Raw genomic sequence first — 19,948 nt, forward strand, 5'->3', positions numbered from 1 at the left:
CTGTTGTCTGGCTTTTATGGATGGACAGTGTCTCTTGCAGATACGACTCCCCACAATCTCCAGGACCCATAAGAAGACAGAACAAAGTGCTCAAGCCAGATGAGGTGTTAGGTGCCTCTGGCACACTGCATGAGTCCACTTGGGAAAATGGAAGACTTGTTTCCACACTGTCCTTCATCCTGGGGCCAGAATGGTAGAGGAGAGGGCAAACATTTCCCAAGGTCATGTGTGTGGTGTCACCTGATCCCACCTTGTCTTGCCCTGCCCGAGGTGGCAGAGGTTGACCACCATAAGGAAGGTAGAATCCACTGCATGGAAATCCCCAGACGAAGGAAGCCAAGGACCCTTGTTCATGAAGATGATTAGCAGCACCTAGAGGACAGAGCAGGCCCCGAGAGAGTCTAGCCACTTTCCATGAGCCAGTCTGCTCTGTTGTGGGCACCTAGAACAGAGGTTGAGGACCCACTGGGCTGAGATCCCAAAGACACCCCAATTGCCCACTCCCTAGGAAGAAGGAAATAGAGACAGCTCCCTCCTGAATGTGGCAATGGAGCCAGGACAGATTTGAGACTCTAGACTGTTCTGTGGTATCTGTAGTTCTTGTTTATTTCTTGATATCACCATAAGGCTCAAGGATTAAGGAGCAGGTGAGAGAGCTTCTGGAAATTACCTCATCCAACCTTCTTATTCCGCAGGTCCAGACACCAAGGCCCAGCATAGGACATGCAAGGCGACAGCAAGCCCAGACTGTGCAGACACCACCATCCAGTCCCAGGAGGGTGGAAGATCAGGTCAGTGGGGCCCATGTCCACATGAGGAGAGGAAGGAGTCCAGCCTGCCCAGGGGTAGGGAGGGAGACTCCACTGGGAAGGATTGTAGATGCAGGTGTTGATAAGTGGTAGTTCCTATTCTGGGGTGAAATTAGTGTCTCTTGGTGTGGTGAGTGGAGATTAAGCAAGCTGACTTGCTCTTTGCCCCACTCCACCCCAAGGGAATCTTCCTGGTTCCTACCTTATTGCCACTGAGGAAGACAGGACACTCAGGTGCTTGGTGTCCATTCCTTCTAGGGGGCAGTTAACACTAGACACACATACACTGGTAACCCAGCACTAGCTCCAGGCTGTATAAAGCTGTGGAGACTGATGGAAGAGGCTTCTGTCTTCTCCTAGCTCCCGTTCAAGTAGGTCTGTCCTCTTTCTTTGCAGACCCCAAAGATCATGGTCAAGACCAAGAGTAGCTCCCAGAACCATCAGCATCTCTCTTTGGGAGGTTTCTTGGTCGTGGGCAGGAGCCTCGTTGATGCTGATGCTGATGCGCGCTTTTGGTGTCGCCACTTGGCTCTGCGGTTCTTGAACCAGACCTGAGGAGGAAAAGGAGAAGGAACTGCTGGGACTCTAGGGACCTGCACCCCCCGCCCTCACCGGACCGATTGGTGCGTTGGGCGTGGTTAAGGATTTAACCACAAGGATGTGGGTGGACTAGCGCTGCAGAGCCAGCACCTTAGCGGTAGTATACCACCTCTCTTTATTTGCTGTAGATAGGGACGAATGGCTCATGACGCAGGATGGGAACCCCTTTCCCACCCCACCCCAGTCTCTGCCCAGCGGCGACCAGGACGCCCCTTCTGCAACTTGCGCATTTCTGAACTTCCCAAATTCTGGAACATGAACGAATGCCTCTTTATCATCAGAGAAAAAGGAGAAAAGTTTTAAATAATGGCAAAGAAAACCAGTCTTGCCTCCCCTCCAGTTCCAGCTACACCTTCCCGAACATGCGTGCCTCCCCCGCCCTTCGACCCATTCCCCGCTACCCGCCCCGAGACTGGCCCTGTGCTCCGTTCGCTGTCCTGGAGGCTCCTTCTTCTGCGCTGGGTTCGCACCATGCCAGGCGGTGCTCGGGTTGATGCGGTCTTCGAAAAAGAAGAACGCAAGCCGGAGGCGCGAACTCTCTTGCCGAGGACCCTTTGGCCATCCAGCAGCAGCCCGCGTGCAGTCGGCTTACCAGAGCGGTTTTGCCCGGCACCCACCTCCACGCGCTCCTCGCGCAAGTGGATGCGGCCAGCCAGGCGCTCGCGCGTGCCCACGTCGGGGTACTGGTTCTGCACAAAGAGCGCCTCGAGTGCCTGCAGCTGCTCCTCACTGAAGATGGTGCGGTGGCGCCTAGTGCGTCGCTGTGGGACTGGGCCGCCAGGGCCAGGGAGAGTTGCGGAGCCTCCAGCCGGCGCGGCCAAGGGCAAGGGCGCCGCTGGCCCCAGCCTCAGTGGCCACGGCAGCCGCGCGCCTGCAGGGCGAGGGCGCTGTGAAACGCAGGGCAGGAGAAAACACCCTACCCACCACCTCGCGCCCAGGAGTCCCCCGTTCCACTCTCACACCCCGCGCTCACTCACCCAGCCCGGCGGCTGCCTCCGGGGTCCTGCGGGGTGCCGCGCGGGACCCAGAGCGGAGCCCACAGCAGCAACAACAGACGCAGGACACAATCTCAGGCGCCCCGGGTTCCCCAGGCTCCGCGGGGCTCTGGTGGCCGCTGTGCTGGGGTGGACGGGCAGTCCGGGCTGAGGGACTCCGCTCCGGCAGGCTGGATAGGATGTGCTCGATGGAGAAGGGGCAAGGCCGCCCAGGGCCCCTGCGGCTCGCCGCGCCCCCAGCTACCGCCATGCCAGGCCCGGCCCGGCCCCGCTAGCCCGCCGACCAGAATATATACGTCGGGGCGGAGCGCGCAGTAATCCCCAAGCCGGGCGCCAAGTCCACGCGGGCTAATCCCGCCGCGCGGGCAGAGAGCACGCTAATCCTAGATTGCAGCGGTGGCGGGAAAGCCTGCTTCGCCTCGGCGTGCGGGGGCTGGCTTCGGTGAGGAGGGAGCATTGTGCTCCAGCAGCGTCCTCCAGTCCACCCGGGGCAGTCAGCACAAGCGGGTAAGGCGACCCCAAGCGGAAGGATTGGAGGGCCGCCTCCCCGATGCCCGCCCACGGGGCCTGAAGGTCTCACCGTGCAGTGAGGTAGTCGACCCTAGGACGCCAGGAGCTGGCATCCTCCGCAATGCCCCCTCCTGCCACCGCCCTATCAATGGCTGCACTTCTCCGTGACAGGACTGACTCCTGGTCCCCTTCAAGGCATTTTTATGGCAAGTGAGCACTCCTGGAGAAACCTAAACCTACCCAAGCCGCTCAAGCTCCTGGTCTCCAAATTCCTAGCATCTAATTTAGGATGGGCCCCCATGGGCAATCTCGCGAACCCATCTCACATGGACTCCAAACTTCTCACCCACTTCTCAGCTTCACGGAGAAAATTCCCATCTTCTGTCCTGTGACCCCAATTCTTTTGCCTTTTTTCTTGGGTCAGGGAAATCTTCCTAACCTATGTGAAGTCTCTCCTTCCGCTTTCCCACCTGTCCCAGAAGCCCCCTCCTCCACCCTGTGCAAGACATCCAACACCCCTGCCCCTCATTCCCCAGTAGATCAGTGACCTCTTCACAGCTTAAATCTGTTTTAGGTGGGCTCTCCACCTCCTCACTCTTCTGCTCAGGCCATTCCTGTTCTGTTCACACCATGCACTGTTCATCTGGCTCATCATACTGATAACCTGCACTTGGTCGGATACTTTCACTCTACTTGAGTGCAAACATGGGACAGCTGAACCAGGCACACCAACCTAAGACACTCTCCTTTTCGCCTCCAAAGGAAATATATTGTGTAGCTCACAGGACAGAACAACAAACTGCCCAACTTGAATCCAGTTGTCAACTCCTGGCTGTATGATCTTCCATTGGTTCCTTCACCCCTCTGTTTGGGTTTCCTAATCTATAAACTGGCTTAATAATAGTGACTATCAGTCATGCTGGGTGGTACACACCTGTAACCCAAGCAACTAGGAAGGCTGAGGCAGGATGGCAAATTGAAAAACAGTCTTAGCAATTTAGGCCCTGTCTTAAATTTTTTAAAAAAGGCTAGGTCAGTGGTAGAGTGCTCAAGGTTCAAGCCTCAGTACTTCAAATAGTAATAATATCAGCAACAACTATCATTAGTTATTCTTAGCATTCAATCAATTACTAGGTCCTATTGGGATCATGGGGCCCATGGAATGGAGGGGACCCATAAATGTTAACTGCCATTACAGGGCAGCACACATCCATTACTTTCTCTTCCTACCTTATCAGTCCTTTTTTTTTTTAAGTATTTTTTTTAGTTGTTGATGGATCTTTATTTTATTTTTTATGTGGTGCTGAGGATCAATTCAGTGCCTCACACATGCTAGGTGAGTGCTCTACCACTGAGCCACAACCCCACCCCAATTGTCAGCCCTTTTTAAGGCTTCTTTGTCATCTTCATGTTGGGACCACTGAGGATGCTTTGGACTTCAAGTTATGGAACTTGCTGGCTCAATTCTCTCACAAGAGTCCCATTATAGGGTGTCCAGAGTTTGTTAATCTGGGAGGCTCAGTGATGAACCTGCCACCTCTGTGAGTGACTTGTTCCCCCTGCCTGCCTCATGATTGCAAAATGGTTACCACTTCTATAACCTCCCACCTTTTCCCTTATGTCCATTTGGATGATTATAGAAATCTCTCCCTGCAAAAGATCCCTCACACAACTACATTGCATACCTGCACCTAAACCAACTGAAGTGCCCAGGAATAACTCACCATTACATTGAGGTGTGCAGGAGTTAACTACCCACCAAAGTTAAGTGTTTCTCTAGAATGGGAAAAGTAGAGTCAGTAGTCAGGAAGACCACTGCAACATCTGCTGTATCCTTTTGTTCCTAGTACTGACTGTTCCTTCATCCATTTCCATTCTTACCCTTGATGACCTCTTCCAGCCTTGGAGTTACAGGCACCACCTCCATGACACTGACTAACAACAACTTGTGAGTCCCTTCAAGCCTGGCTTATTACTCTGTTCCAAGTTAGTCTTTCTCAAAGCCTGCTCCATATCTCCATTTCCATCACCAACAGACATTTCCCAGTCACCATGCCAGGAATGAGCTCAAGATTTTCTGAAAATCTCATCTTTGCCTGATACTCCCCACCTTAATAAATGGGCTATCTAGCTCTCTCTCCACTTCTACGTGTACACGTTGGTAAATAACTCACTGTGGTCCTTTTAAAACACATCAACAGCCGGGTGTGGTGGTACACACCTGTAATCCAAGTGGCTCAGAGGTTGAGGCAGGAGGATCAAAAGTTCAAAGCCAGCCTCAACAACTTAGTGAGGCCCTAAGCAACTTAGTTGAGACCCTATCTCAAAAAAAAAAAAAAAAAAAAAATTAAAGAAGGGCTAGAGATGTGGCTCGGTGGTTAAGCGCCCCTATATTCAATCCCTGGTACCAAACAACAACAACAACAAACGTATCAACAGGTTCCCTAAGACTCTTCCCTTCAAGAAAAGGTAGAATCTTTACTTCACCTTAAAAACGGGCTGGACTTAGCTGGGCATAGCAGCATATGTCCAGTTACTCACAGGAGGTTGAAGCAGGAGGATCGTTTGAGCCCAGGAGTTCAAGACCAGCCTGGGCAACACAGTGAGGCTCCATTAAAAACAAAACAAAACAAACAAACCAACAACAACAACAAAACGGGTTGAGGTTGCACACCTGCAATCCCAGTGGCTCAGGAAGTTGAAGCAGGAGAATCACAAAGTTCAGGCCAGCCTTGGCAACTCAGTGAGACCCTACCTCAAAATAAAAATAAAAAGGGCTAAATAGCTCAGTGGTACAGCACCCCTGGGTTCAGTCCTCGTACCAAAAAGCAAAACAAAACTAAAGAGGAAAAAATGGGTTGGACTACTTCTAGCCAAATAGAATGCAGCAGAAATGGCATTTTATGATTTTTGAAGCCAGAATTCCTGTTCTCTTTCTTCTCTCCCCTCCCTCCCTCCCCTCCCCTTCCTTCCTCTTACTTTTCCTTCCTCCCCTCCCCTCCCCTTCCCTCCCCTCCTCTTACTTTTCCTTCCTCCCCTCCCCTCTCCTCCCCTCCCCTCCCCTCCCCTTCCCTTCCCTTCCCTCTGTCTGATATTGGAATGCTTGCTTTTCACACCCAGCCACTGTGTTGTAAGGAAAAACAAAAAGACAACATGCAAAAGTGTTTTAGCCAGCAGCTTCAGCTAAAGTACCAACCTGTGACCAGCATTTATCACCTACAAGTGAATGAGAAAGTCCTGGAGATGAACTGGGTTCCAGCCACCATCAGATTACTGCTACATGACGTGCCAGAAGTGAGAATCACCTGAGTTCAGTCAAGTTCCTATTAGAGGAAATAGTAATAAATGCTCATGAATGTTTTTACTGCACTCATTTGGAGGTGGTCTGTTAGGTAGTATGGAGAACCAGAACGAGTATTGGTACTAGAAGCAGGGTGTTATAGTTTAGATATGAGGTGTCCCCCCAAAGTTCCTGTTAATGTAAGAATATTCAGAAATGAAATTACTGGATTGTGAGAGCTTTAACCTAATCATTCTGTCCTAGTTTGAATGGACTGACTTGGTGGTAACTATAGGCAGGTGGGGCATGGCTGGAGAATGTGGGTCACTAGGGGTGTGTGTCATGGGAGGGTACATCTTTCTTGCAGCCCCTTTGCTTCTCCTGCTGCCTGCTTCTGACACCATCATGAGCTGAGCAGCTTTCTCTGCTGAGCTCTTTTCTCATGATGTGTTGTTTCATCTTGGGCTCAGAGCAATGGAGTTAACGATCTGTGAACTGAGACCTCTGAAACTGTAAGCCCCAAATAAACTTTTCCTCCACTAAGTTGTTCTTGTCAGGTATATACAAAAGCTAAATAAAACACAGGGCACAGCCAATATAAGACTGAAACATGTGGAATTGACTTGGACAAGGCAGTAGAAGATGGAAAGACTCTGCCAAGGATAACAGTGGGGGCCCTAGAGGAAAGTGAGAAAAACATTATTTGACAATAGAGGAAAGAAGAAAGCTGATGTGTCCTGGTAAGGAGGTTTAGCAACACTGCCATCTGCAGTAGAATAGAAAATAGAAATGAGTAAGATGACCTAGGTAAGTAGATTCCCAGAGAGAAGGTGAAAGGAGCTGCCTGGCTTCTTTCAGCTACCTATAATAAAGAAGAGGAGCCAGTTGTGGAGGAAACCTAGTCCCAGTTACTCTGGAAACTGAGGTAGAAGAACCACTTGAGCTCAAGAGTTCAAGATCAGCCTGGGTAACATAGTGAGAGAAAGAGAGAGAGAGAGAGAGACAGAGAGAGAGAGAGAGAGAGAGAGAGAGAGAGAGAGAGGGAGGGAGAGAGAGAGAGAGGGAGAGAGACTGAGCTAAAGAATGTACTGTTAAGGGCTGCAGTTGTAGTTCTGTGGCGCAGCACTTGCCTAGCATGTATGAGGCACTGGGTTTGATCCTCAGAACTATGTAAAAAATAAATTAATAAAATTAAAGTATTGTGTTCATCTATAACTGAAAAACTTTAAACTTTTTTTTTTAAAAAGAATGAACTGTTAAATATGAAGAATCCAGCTTATATAGTTGAACAGTTACATAGGAACAGTTACATAGGAACCAGCAGGTTCATTCATGGGTATTTACCCTAGAGAAATGAAAACTTCTGCTCACATGAAATGTTGTCTTATGAATGTTTAGAGCAGCTCTACTAATCATGACCAATGGTTGGAAATCACCCAATGTCTATCTCTTAGCAAGTGAATAAGCATACTGTGGTAATACACTCCAATGATTACTACTCAGGAATATATAGAAAGGGATTCTTGGGGAGCTGAAAGTGGCAGGAATACACACAATATGGATGAATCTCAAAGGCTTCACAATGATTAAAAAAAAACCAGTCATCAAAGATTACACATTCTACGTGATTTAATTTATATGAAACTTTGAAAAAGGCAATATTATAGTAATGGATCACAAATCAGTGGGAGAAGGTTAGGGGACTTTTTTGGATGAGAGAATTGTTCTGTGTCCTAATGGTGGCCAGGGTTTCATTAATATATACATGTGTTAAGATGTACAGAATTGTACATCAAAAAAGGATCACATTTATTGTATGTTAATTTATAATTAAAATAAACCAGACTGGGGATCTAGCTTAGTGGCATGTGTCCTTGGTTCAATTCCCAGCACAGGAAAGAAGAAAGAAGAAATATTTTTCAAAATGAGTTTCAGGGCAAAGATCAAGTCCAGAATGCTACATGAAACTATAGGCTAAAGAGAAAGCCAAGAATGTGGTTATAGATCCTTTTGTTAAGAACTAAGAAGGAAACTATCATGGGCTGCTCCTTGCAAACTGAACAGATGATCAGGCTCTGGGACTCCAAAGGTGTGGAGTTCATAAGAAACCCAAGAATATGATCCTCCCACAGGCACTGGCATTCCAGATCCAAGGGAAGGACATAAAGACATGCCACTTCTTATTGAGAAGTCCAGCAGGCACAGTGGTGTATGCCTCCTATAATGCTAGTGACTTGGGAGGCTGAGATGGTAGGATGGCAAATTTAAAGACATCCTAGGCAATTTAGTAAGACCCTGTTTCAAAATAAAATAAAAGTACTAGGAATATAACTCAATGTAGAGCACTTACCTAGCATGTGCAAGGCCTGGGTTCAATTCCTAGTACTGCGTGTGTGTGTGTGTGTGTATACTGAATAAATGAAAAGAGTTTCAGTGACCTGTGGAACTCTGAGATAGTTCATTAAGATCTACTGTGTGTGTTACTGGAATCCCAAAGAAACGGAGAGGGATTATAAGGACAAATATTAAGATTTTTTTTTGTTTTTTTCTTTGTGTTTTGCAGCGTGAGGAATGGAACCTAGGGCTTTGCACATACTAGGCAAGCATACTACCATTGATCTACATCCTAACCCCATATTCATATGGGGTTTTCTATTGCTCTGTAACAGATTGTCACAAAACAATAGACTTACACAGTTCTGTAGGTTAGAAGTCTGACAGGTGAATTAAGGTGTCAACAGGACTATTTTTCTTTCTGAAGGCTCTGTGAAATAATCTGGTTCTCTGCCCTTTTCATCTTTTAGTGGCTACCCATCTTCCTTGACCTGTGTCCTCCATCCATCATCAAATTCAGCAATATTGGGGATGAGTCCTTCTCACAATTGTCTCATTCTGACCCCTCTTCTACTTTTAAGGGTCATTATAATTACATTGGACCCACTGGGATAATTCAGGAATAAGTTCTATCTCAAAGTTCTTAATCACGTTTGCAAACTTTCTTTTGCCATGTAAGGTAACATTTACAGGACTAAGGAATTATGGTATAAAGACATATTTTCTTTCTTTCTTTTTTTGTACCAGGGATTGAACCCAGGGATTCTTAACCACTGAACCACATCCCCAGCTCTTTTTATCTTCTATTTTGAGACAGGGTCTTGCTAAGTTCTTAGGGCCTTGCTAAGTTGTTGAGGCTGGCTTTAAACTTGTAATCCTCCTGCCTCAGCCTCCTGAGCTGCTGGAATTATAGACATGTGCCACTGTGCCCAGAGATAAAGGCATCTTTGAAAGGCTTCTTGTTCTGCCTATCACAGAGAAGAAAAAATATTTGAAGAAATAATGGTCTAAACACTTCCAAATTTAATGAAACAATAAATTTATAGATTCATCAGTGTCAGTTCACTTTGAACAGGATAACCCCCCAAAAAAAGTGTTATACCAAAGCTGGATGCAGTGATGCATGCCTGTAATCTTAGTTACTCAGGAGGTTGAGGCAGCAGGATTGAAAGTTCAAGGGCAGCCTGGACAACTTAGGGAGACACTGTCTCAAAATTTAAAAAAAAGGAAAAGAAGGAAAGAAGTAAGGAAAGAAGGAAAGGAAAAAGAACCCTCTGCACACCTAGAATATCACACACATCCAAAGACTGAAGATAAAGAGCAAATATTTACAACAACCGAGAAAAAGGGTACATTCATACAGGGAAAAGAAACAAATGTTATCTGACTTTTCATCAGAAATGATTTAGGACAATCGACAGTGGAACAGCATCTTTAAGGTACTAAAAGAGAAGGGAGACTCACATACCCAAGATTCTAAAACTTGCAAAAAATATCCTTCCAGGGTAAAGGATATGGCTCACTGGTAGAATGTTTACCTGGCATGCACGAAGATAACCTGTTATTAAATAGTCCTGTGTTTCAGGAAATACTAAAACAAGGTCTTCAGGCTGAAGGGAAATGATACTAGATAGAAACTCAGTTCTCCACAAAGGAGAGGATCAAGAGATGCTGAATATGTGGGTATGCATAAAAATATATAAAACAAAGTTATGATATTTCATCTTTGTGTTAACAATATGGCCACCCTCAAAAGATAAGGGGTATGGAGCAGTAAATAGATCTCAGTGATCTTACATTTTACATGAAATGGTACAATATTAACTATAAGTGGACTGCAAAATATTAAGGTGAGCAGGACCTAGTAGTACACACCTGTAACACCAGCCATTTGGGAGGCTGAGGCAAGAAGATTGCAAATTTGAGACCAGCCTCAGGAACTTAACAAGACATTGTCCCAACAACAACAACAACAACAGCAACAAAAGGGGGTACCAGAAGTGGAGCTCAGTGGTAGAGTAACCCTGGGTTTAATCCCTAGTACTACCAAAAAAGAGGCTGTAAAAAGTGGTTATAAAATTAATGATATAGGTTCCATGCTAATATGCAAGTAAATAAGGTGGATTTTTTTAAATAGAAAGGAGGAAATAACAGAATATTTGTCAATAAAACATAAAACAGACAATAGCTAAAATTAATAAAGTCAAATACATAGTTCTTTGAAAAGATTAGCAAAATTTATAAATTAGGCTAAATATAAAAACTAACAAATTACTAATGTCAGGAATGAATGAGGAATACAACTACAGATCTTGCTGACATTAAAAGAATGAGGGTAGGGTAAGGTGATACTTGCATATAATCCCAGCTACTTGGGAGACTGAGGTAGGAGGATTGAAAGTTGGAGGCCAGATTGGGCAATTTAGCAAGACCATCTCTCTCACACACACAAAAAAAAGAAATAAAAAGAAAAAAAAGAAAGAAAAGGGTAAAGATAATGAAAAGTATTCTGAATAATTTTTAATCAAAAATTATTTTCAAGTTGGACACAGTGGTGCATGCCTGTAATCCTAGGTACTTGGGAGACTAAAGCAGGAGGCTTGCAAGTTCAAGGTTAGCCTGGGCAATTTAGAGAAACCCTGTCTTAAAATAAAAAAAAATTAAAAGGGCCAGGGATGCTGTTCAATGGTAGAGTGCCCCTGGATTCAATCTCCAATACTACAAAAAGAAATTATACTTCATGGTTTCAACTCTTCCCAGTATCACCACAGGCTGGAGACCAAGCTTTTAACACAAGACCTTTGTTGGACACTAATTTAACTATAGCAAGAACTTTTATATTTTTTCTTTATTGCACTGACTTGGATTTCTAGGATAACATTAAATAGAAGTAGTACAGACATCCTTGCCTTACTCTTTTTTTTTTAGTGGGGGTGGGGGTGGTACTTGGGGATTGAACTCAGGGGCACTTAACCAGCCCTAGTTTGTATTTTATTTAGAGACAGGGTTTCATTGAGTTGCTTAGCACCTCACTTTTGCTGAGGCTGGCTTTGAACTCATGATCTCCCTGCCTCAGCCTCTGGAGCCACTGGGATTACAGGCATGTGCCACCAAACCTGGCTCCTTACCTTACTCTTGATTTTTGGGAGAAAATGTCCAATATTTGGCCATATTAACCATAGGTTAATTCTAGGTTATTAATAAAACTGTTTATTCTATCTAACTCACAGTACTGTGGATTGATTCCAGGGCCTTGTGTGTGTATTTGTATACGTGTGTGTGCATGCATATGTATTTGTGTATATAATTATATATATATGTGTGTAATTTTTCACCCAGTTATGGTGCATTCCTGTAATCCCAGTTACTTGGGAGGCTGAGGCAGGAGAATCAACATCATAAGTTTGAGGCTGGCCTCAGCAAGTTAGTAAGAACCTGTTTCAAAATTGAAAAATAGGGCTGGGGATGTTGCTCAGTGATAGTGTTTGCCTAGCATGTGTGAGGACTCAGTCCTGGCACTACAAAAATTATTTTCATTGTAGTGATGATTTAATGGCTATATACATATGACAAAACTCATCAAAGTGGGGCTGGGGAGATAGCTCAGTCGGTAGAGTGCTTGCCTTGCAAGCATAAGGCCCTGGGCTTGAGCCCCAGCCCCCCCCCCCCCAAAAAAAAAAAAAAAAAACTCATCAAAGTGTGTACTTTATTTAATTTTTGGTATCAGGAATTAAACCCAGGATGCTAAACCACTATAGCCACATCCCCAGCCCTTTTTATTTTTTATTTTGAGACAGAGTCTCACTAACTTGCTCAGTGTTTTTGAGGTTGGCTTTGAATTTGTGTTCCTCCTGCCTCAGTCTTTGGAGCTACTAGTATTATAGGCATGTGCCACCACACCCAGCTTCAAACTTTGTATTTTAAAAGTATGCAGTTTATAGTATTCATTATGCCTTAGTAAAGTTGCAAAAAAATTCTAGGATGTAGCTCAGTAGTAGAACAATTGCCTAGCCCACATGAGGCACTGGGTTCAATCTCAACACCACACACACAAACACACATACACACACACACACACACACACACAAGTGGGTCACAAGGTGGGGCTGGTCTTTATTGATTGTCTTTCTTCTTACACATGGATCAGGTTTCCTGTTTCTTTGTATGCCTAGTAATTTTGAATTCTGGATATTGCAGATAATCTGTTATAGACAATAATTGTTTCTGTTATGTTGCTCTGAAGAATGTTGAAATGTTTTGTTTTAGCAGGCTCTTAACTCTACTGAACTCAACATCTAAATTTGGCACCTGTGTAGTACAAGGAAACTGCAATCTCTATTCAGATATTTTAGCCTCACATGGGTTACTTGAAATTTGCTTTGCATATGCAGAGTTCAAGGGGTTCCTAAAGATTTTGGTAAAGTTTATATGCAGAATGTGGGACCTGCCCTTTCTGAATCTCTTTCTGAGATTTACCCTTCACTCTTCAGATGCCATTGTTGTCCTGAGGTCCATCTAAGTCAGCTGCCTCTTTGAACCTGTAATATTCAGTTTCTTTCTAATTTCTAGCTATCTCTTTCTGGTTACTTCTCTTAGGTAAAAATCTGTAAAACAAAACAAAAAAAAATGGAAATTCACCATCTCCTTCTCCCATATGTAGATTCCTTTTCAATTTCTGCATTCTCACTGTCCAGTGTTTTCAGATAATTGTTGTATTAGTCTGTTTTAAATACTATAATAAAATTAAAAAACTGAGATGGGCTACTTTATAAAGAAAAGAGGCTCTTTAAGCTTATAGTTCAAGGGCATGACATCAGCCTTGGTGTGGCTCTGGTGAGGACCTCTTGGTAGAAAGCATCATGCCAACAAGAGTACATGTGGAATAAAGAGATCACGTCTCAAAATAGGGAACCAGAGAGGCTAGAGTTCCACAATGTCTTCCAAGGGCTTGGGTCCAATACCTGATAGTACTCTCAATAGGCTCTACATCTTAAAGCTTCCAGGATACTTCTATACTGCCGAACTGGGGACTAAATTTCCAATACATGAAACCTTAGGTGACAAATCACATTCAAACCAAAGCAGTTATTTTTTAAACTATCTTGTTCAGAGTTCATTATTGTTATCCATAAGATTACCATAAGATAAGTGGCTCCACTACTACCAGAAGCAGAACTCTGCTCACCCTTTCTAATTGTTTTTTTAGGCTTATCTAAGTTGCTAGGAATACTAGATTCTTTAAGCCATCACCACAGATCCTGTAGGCAGGACCTCCTTGGCTGACATTCTTTCTTCCATTCAATAAAATAATGATTCCCACCTGGCCCTGGTCAGTTACATGCTGACACCGGCCTCTACTCCTCTAAGAGTACATTTGTTCCATTCCTTTATCTTAACTTTTGATTTTTCTGGCAGTTCTTGGCTTGTGGATATATCACTCCAATCTCTGCCTCTGTCATTCTACAGTGTTCTCCCTGTGTGTCTGTAATCACATTCTCCTTTTTGTCTCTCCTCTTCTTATAAGGATATCAGTCATATTGGATTAAGGACTCACCCTATTTCAGTAGGACTTCATCTCAATTTGCATCTTAATTACATCTGCAAAGACCCTATTTCCAAATAAATTCACATTCACAGATCCCAAGGAAAAATACTTCAACATACTTCTTTGGGGGACATAACAGAAATATAAGGGGACTAAGCATCCTGGTTTGCCTGGCACTCTCCTGGTTTGAGTACTAAAAATCTTGCCTTTCAGGAAAATGTCTTCATCCCAGGAAAGCTGAGAGAGTTGGTCAGTCCAAAAGCAGAAGAGGACCGGGTGGTAGGATGGAGAATGCTAAGCAGAAGGCCGTCTCAGTGGGAGGCCAGTTTCCATATAATTCCACACAGAAGTGCTGGGGCAGACACAGAGAGCTTCATAAATGTGAACCAACTTGAGATCAGCCTTTTGAGGATCATGCCATCATGGCCAGAATTCTGTCTCAGGTTTGTAGGGATGCTGTGTTGGTGGCTTCCATTCACTCCACCCCACCACACTCCATAATGCTTCCAGATGGGGTCAGCTGTGAGCTGTCAGCTGCTAACTCAGAGGTTGGAGGCCCATTGAAGTAAATCTGGGCAGAACATGTACACACTCATCCATTTCTTTCTTTCTGTAAATGGCCCACTTTTCCATCTACTCACTTGGGCAAATGCACACCTAGACTCAGGTTCACCTTAGTTAAGTACAAACCTGTCCATCCAGGGCCCACTGATCCACCTCCATATCTTAGAAGAAACTTAACTATCCTAAGAACTGCTTAAGCCTCACATCTGTAAGGTCATACCTGATACTTCTCCAATCTCTCGGCTTTCCCTTCAACTTTTCCTGGCCCCCATTTTTCCTCTGTGCTGTTGTTGTCTTAGTGCCATTTGAAGGTGTCTGATATGATTCCTGCATTGGCTTTCTAGCCCACTTCCAGCCATTTTTCTCTCTTGACTGCCCCCCCCCCAAGATAAGCCTCCCCAGAGAGGCTGGTACACTGATCTCTGAAAATGCATATCCAATTCTAATGTTCCCTTTCTTCAAACACCCAGAATAAATGGTCCTATTAAACACTGCCATCTTCCCTCCATCAGCCTCATCAGTCATTCCCTCCTCCCTTTTCAGTTGCCCAAGCCCCAGTCAGTTCCTCCAATGCACTGAGCTCTCACCCAATTTGAGTCTGTGAAGCAAAATCCTGGGACTCCAGGGGCCTCTATAGAGGAGTTTTCCAGGTTCACCCCACCTGCTCTCCCCTCCCCTCTGCTGCACACTCTTCAGAGACAATCCTAGCTGCTCCAGGAGGCCATCATTTCTTTTGACAGATTGAAGAACAGCCATGGCTGTTTCCAAGACTGGTCCAAGAGGTCTTTGCCAAAAGAGAGGGGCAGAAGAGGGGATGCAGACCTCCAGGTAGCGGTGGGAGGAATGGGGGAAGATTCAGGGGTCACAGAGAAATGGGTCTTTGGGTGGGCACTGATAGACATCTGGCTTTGATAGACATCTGTCTGAGACTGAGAGGACTAGGCAGGTGTAATCAGGGTCCCTCAAGTGCAAAGCTGAAGCTGGGGGGTGGACCCTCTACATCTGAACCAGGGGGTCTTAAGTAGTCAAAAGGTAGGCAGACAGGGCAGAGGTGGTGGGGAGAGGGTCTGAGGAACCGCTCAGAGTTGGGGAAGGCGGATTGGGGATGAAGTGGGAAGCCGGGGTGTGGGACCGGTTCTGCTTTCCTGAGCCCGGTCACCCCCTACCCCTTTCCTGTCTCCACTCGCGGCCGCGCGGGCTAGGCCATCAGGATTCCCCTGATTGCTTTCTTTCATGCTGGTGCCTTTTTCTGCAGCAAACGCCCGCTAATGCCTCCTTTATCACGGAATTAGGGGATTTAGGGCCGATCGCACAAAGGGGCCCTCGATAGAGGCCGTAATCAAATGCCAATCGGCCAGATCTCGGGCGGGCGGGGGAAGAAAGCGAGCGCCGCGGATTAGCGCGGGTCCGCGGCCAGGCCCGGCGGAGATAGCATCGGGGCGGCCATGCGGCCCCGGGGCTGAAGCCGCCGGGAGGGCTGGTCGCAGCCGCAGAGAAAGACCGGCTTAGCTCCTCGCGCCGGGGATTCTGAAACCATTAGGGGGGATTAACACCCGGGTTAATCTGCTTTGGCCGCTCAATTGTCAGCAGTGAACGCGCCCGGCGGAAAACGGCTGGGTTGGAGAGACCTCGGTCTCACTAACTGGCAGGTCTCAGTTTCTCCAGCTGTCACCTGGTCAAGGCGGGTCCTGGGGCCAAGAGGGAAGGATGTGCATCTTGGTAGATCGGGCTTGATGTGTGTAACTGTGCAGCTTGTGAGTGTGGAGCCTGGCCCTTGGCACACTGCCACTACCAGCCTTCCTGGCTCATCAGACAACACAGTCCTGACTTTTCTGTCCCAGGCTAACAGAAGGACATTCCCCACCCCTCTGATTCCACATCTTAGTTCTGATTGTCAGTTGTGGCTTGGGTTCCTCAGGCAAGTACATACCCCTGCCCATTGTGGGTGGCCAGGAAACAGGTTGCAGACTGGGTGGATGCAACAGAGACAAGCTACCACTTGCAGTACCCTCATTCCTTGAGATCCCTTTCTAGGTACGATGCTCTCTGGGGCATTTGTTGACCTACTCACTGACAGGACTTATATGATACCACCTGCTGACTCCTCCAGCTCTTCAGTTCCCTCCCTGTAGGTGGGCTAGGCTGCAGTTGTGCTGGCTTGTGATTCCATAGGTCTCAGAGAGGCCCTTTGTTTCTGCCTGGGTTTTCTTGCCTGAGCAACTGGAGTTAGTTCAGAAGAGGAAGGGCCCACCCAGGATGAACCGGTGTCCAACGGTGTGGTTTGCACTCACTGCTGCCTATAGGCAGCGACAACCCTCATGCTCCCTCCTGCTATTACAGACAGGCACCCAAATTCGGGGACTCAGAAAGGTATCTATACACCTGGCCTCTTCCATGGTGAGGTGGTTAAAGCCACCGTGTCTTATGTAAGTCCATAGGTGGTAGCAGAGAGCTGGAATGGATTGGCCAGGTAGGCAGTCTGTGGAGAGGCTGCACTGGAGAGGCTAGTGGGGTTCTCTCGGTGCCCAAACTGGTGCCTTGTCCTTTTCTGTGGCTGACACCAGCAGCACTGAACCAAAAAGAAATAGAGGGAGGAAAAGACATGGTGTAAGTCCTTCCTTCATTTAGTAGTAACTAGCGACTCTCCAGCCCAGGGCCTGTGGAAGGGGTAGAGAGGAGCCTCCCCAGGCTCCAGGCTTCGCAGTCTGGGAGCTTCGATCTGAGAGCCCAAGGAAATAACCAGGTGAGGGGGCAGTTCGGGACAAAGCGACAGGCTCCATATCGGTGCACAGGTCAGACAGAACCTGAAAAGCAGTGAGAACTATAGGGCAAAGGTGGAGGGTACGAGCGTTCCAGGCGGGTGGGGATATGGCTCACTTGCCTACTATGCGCAAGGCTCTGAGTTCAATCTACATCGCCGGGGTGGGAGAAAAGTGGTTCAGGGAAAGGAAATCGTAGCGATCTGGGGGTGTGTAGAGAGCAGGACGCCTCGGAATAAGTCCAGCCCTAGGAAACGGGGGCATCTTCAGGCAGTGGAAGTGGAGGGTGGGGCGGTAGGCGAGGAGTGTCCCCCAAAACTGGTGTATCAAGACGGCTCTCGGCAACCTCCAAAGAGAACAGCCGGGCCTTCTGGGAGGCGCCATCATAGAATCCAGGAAAGTGAACGGCATTGACTTGACTAAACCGGCCGAGTGTTGGGGGACTGCGGGCGAAGTCGGGGGACTCGCAAGGAAATATCTAAGAACCACAAGGGGCCTCCACGCAGCCCAGCCTTGGACAGAGCAGGCTGAGACCCCGGGCCGTAGGGTAGGAACAGATAAGTTCCAGCACCCGGGTCGACCGGGAGAATACAGACGGGACCCTAGGCGGCCGGGCGCGTCCTCGTGACGCCATCAGCGTGTCCGGTCCTGACTTCCGCCGACTTGTCCTGGCCCTCTCGGGACGCGATCTGTCTCCGCCGCTGTACCCTGCCTTCTTTGCAAGCACCGAAGATTAAGGAAACCCTATTCCTTCTTCAGAAATGGGTCCCGGGCAGTCATCTCCTGGTGCCTTCTGCGATCATGGTTCCCGGTCTACGGACTTCTATGGCCCGGTGCTAAGGGAGGCCCCGCTGGTCCGCGGCCATGTTACTCGCCCTTCACTAGAAGCGAGATTTCCCACAGGCCCTCCCCTGGACTTTGGTCCGTTCCACAGGATAAGCCTAGATCACGGACATATTTATCTTCATCGTGTGTGTGAGAGAGAGAGGTGGGGGAGAGAAAGAAAGAGAGAGAGAGAGAAAAGAGGGGCAGGGGGCCCTGGTGGGCGGCCAGGCTGTCTTGAGCTTTCTTGCAGCCTGGGTAGAGAACCTGGGCGGCCCCAGACTGGTTAGCTCCTAACATACCAGCGCCCGGCGAGCGTCAGGAAGCAGCACTGCTCTGCGGGCTAGTGAGCTACTGCCACGGTATACATTCCGGCAGAGTGGGGAGCAGAAGGTGTGAGATGGTGTATGCCTGACATCACTTCTGGAGATGACACCCGTGGCTAAGCGAGGTTTCCCAGGGTAGGCCTGACCAGTGTAGGATAAATAAAAACAGGTGGTAGGTGGGTGTGGGTAACCTGACAGTATGAGTGTAATAAGGGCCGCGTTGGAAGGGGTCAGGAGTTGGGGCTCCACGCAACCTAAGCAGAGAGGAACCTGCTCTTGGGGATATTTGCCACGCAGGCTTAGGAGGAGGGTAGCTCCAGGGCCAAGTTTATCTATGCTCCCCAATGCTTCCTGTGATTCTCCATCGTGCTTCAGGCCAGTCATCTTGTGCCTGCATTGCCATCCCTTGTCCCAGATGTGCCCAGTTCCTAATCCCAGATCCTGAGAAGGGGAGGAGTTCCCAAGACCCCTATCCAGGGAAATTGAAAACACAAAAAGCCAGTGAGGAAAATACTACTCACATCCTCAACCAAGACTGTGTTAGCTATGAGCACTGGAAGCGATACAACCCCCAAGCCAGACTTCTAAAAGGAATTGCCTAAAAGGAGACAGTCCTACAGCTCAGTGGTTGAGTTTGTGGGGGAATTCCTGGGTTTGGTTACCAGAACTTAAAACAAAAACAAAAACAAAACAAACAAAAAAACTGGAAAGAGACCTGTTTTTCAGGAGCAACTGTTTTTTTGGGGGGTACTAAGCTCTGTCATTCATCACCTGCAGAGGGACATGGAAAAGTCCAGGGTGTACTTGTGCAGAAGAGTTTCAAGGATTGTGGGGTGAGAGTAGATGAAGGGCAGCCTGAGAACTTCAGCTTGGAGGTGGCAGGACACCTGTCTGCAGCCCCGGCAGTGAAGACAGGGCTAGTTTGGCCAAACCCTGCCCCAGGTGTGATCACCACCTCCCTTCTGTTCTCCGACCCTTGTCTCTGAAGCCGTTGTTCCTCCTGGGTACTGTCAATGAGGACCATAGGTGGTAGCCTGTGCCAGGTGGTAGAGGCTGCATGAGGTTGACTATAGCTTCCAGCTGGTCCTTGTGGGTGAGGCATGGTGACCTGGAGTCTCCAGATGCACCTATGGTGCACACACCCAGCCATCTCCTGGGGTTCTCTCAACACTGACCTTGCATCCCTGTTGGTGAGGGGAGGTAGAGCCCCAGAATAGAAATGGAGCCTGTTCTGCTTCCACATTAGCTCAAACACCTGCCCATGTCTTTGTTCCTTGTTCCCACTGCTGCAAGGGCAGGTGATGGTTCCAGCCCAGTGCTTCAGTATGCATTAGTTTACTGCCATCCACCTCCTTTTCTGCAGCCTTGAGGTCCTAGTTAAATGCAATTGGCTCCCTGCCTGGC

General features: G+C 47.4%; 1 protein-coding gene across 1 annotated transcript; it reads right to left on the bottom strand.

Moving 5' to 3' along the window:
- Positions 1-608: 608 nt before the first annotated feature.
- On the bottom strand, positions 609-5,836 carry GSC2 (goosecoid homeobox 2). Its single transcript, XM_079151194.1, has 4 exons — positions 5,589-5,836; positions 2,387-5,504; positions 2,027-2,280; positions 609-1,360 (listed from the first exon to the last, which is right to left on the bottom strand). Exons 2-4 carry the CDS (start codon positions 2,652-2,654, stop codon positions 1,250-1,252), a joined length of 633 nt encoding a protein of 210 aa, XP_079007320.1. The 5' UTR covers positions 2,655-5,504; positions 5,589-5,836; the 3' UTR covers positions 609-1,249.
- Positions 5,837-19,948: the final 14,112 nt, after the last annotated feature.

Source organism: Sciurus vulgaris (genome assembly GCF_902686455.1).
Source record: "Sciurus vulgaris genome assembly, chromosome: 8".
NCBI lineage: Eukaryota > Metazoa > Chordata > Mammalia > Rodentia > Sciuridae > Sciurus > Sciurus vulgaris.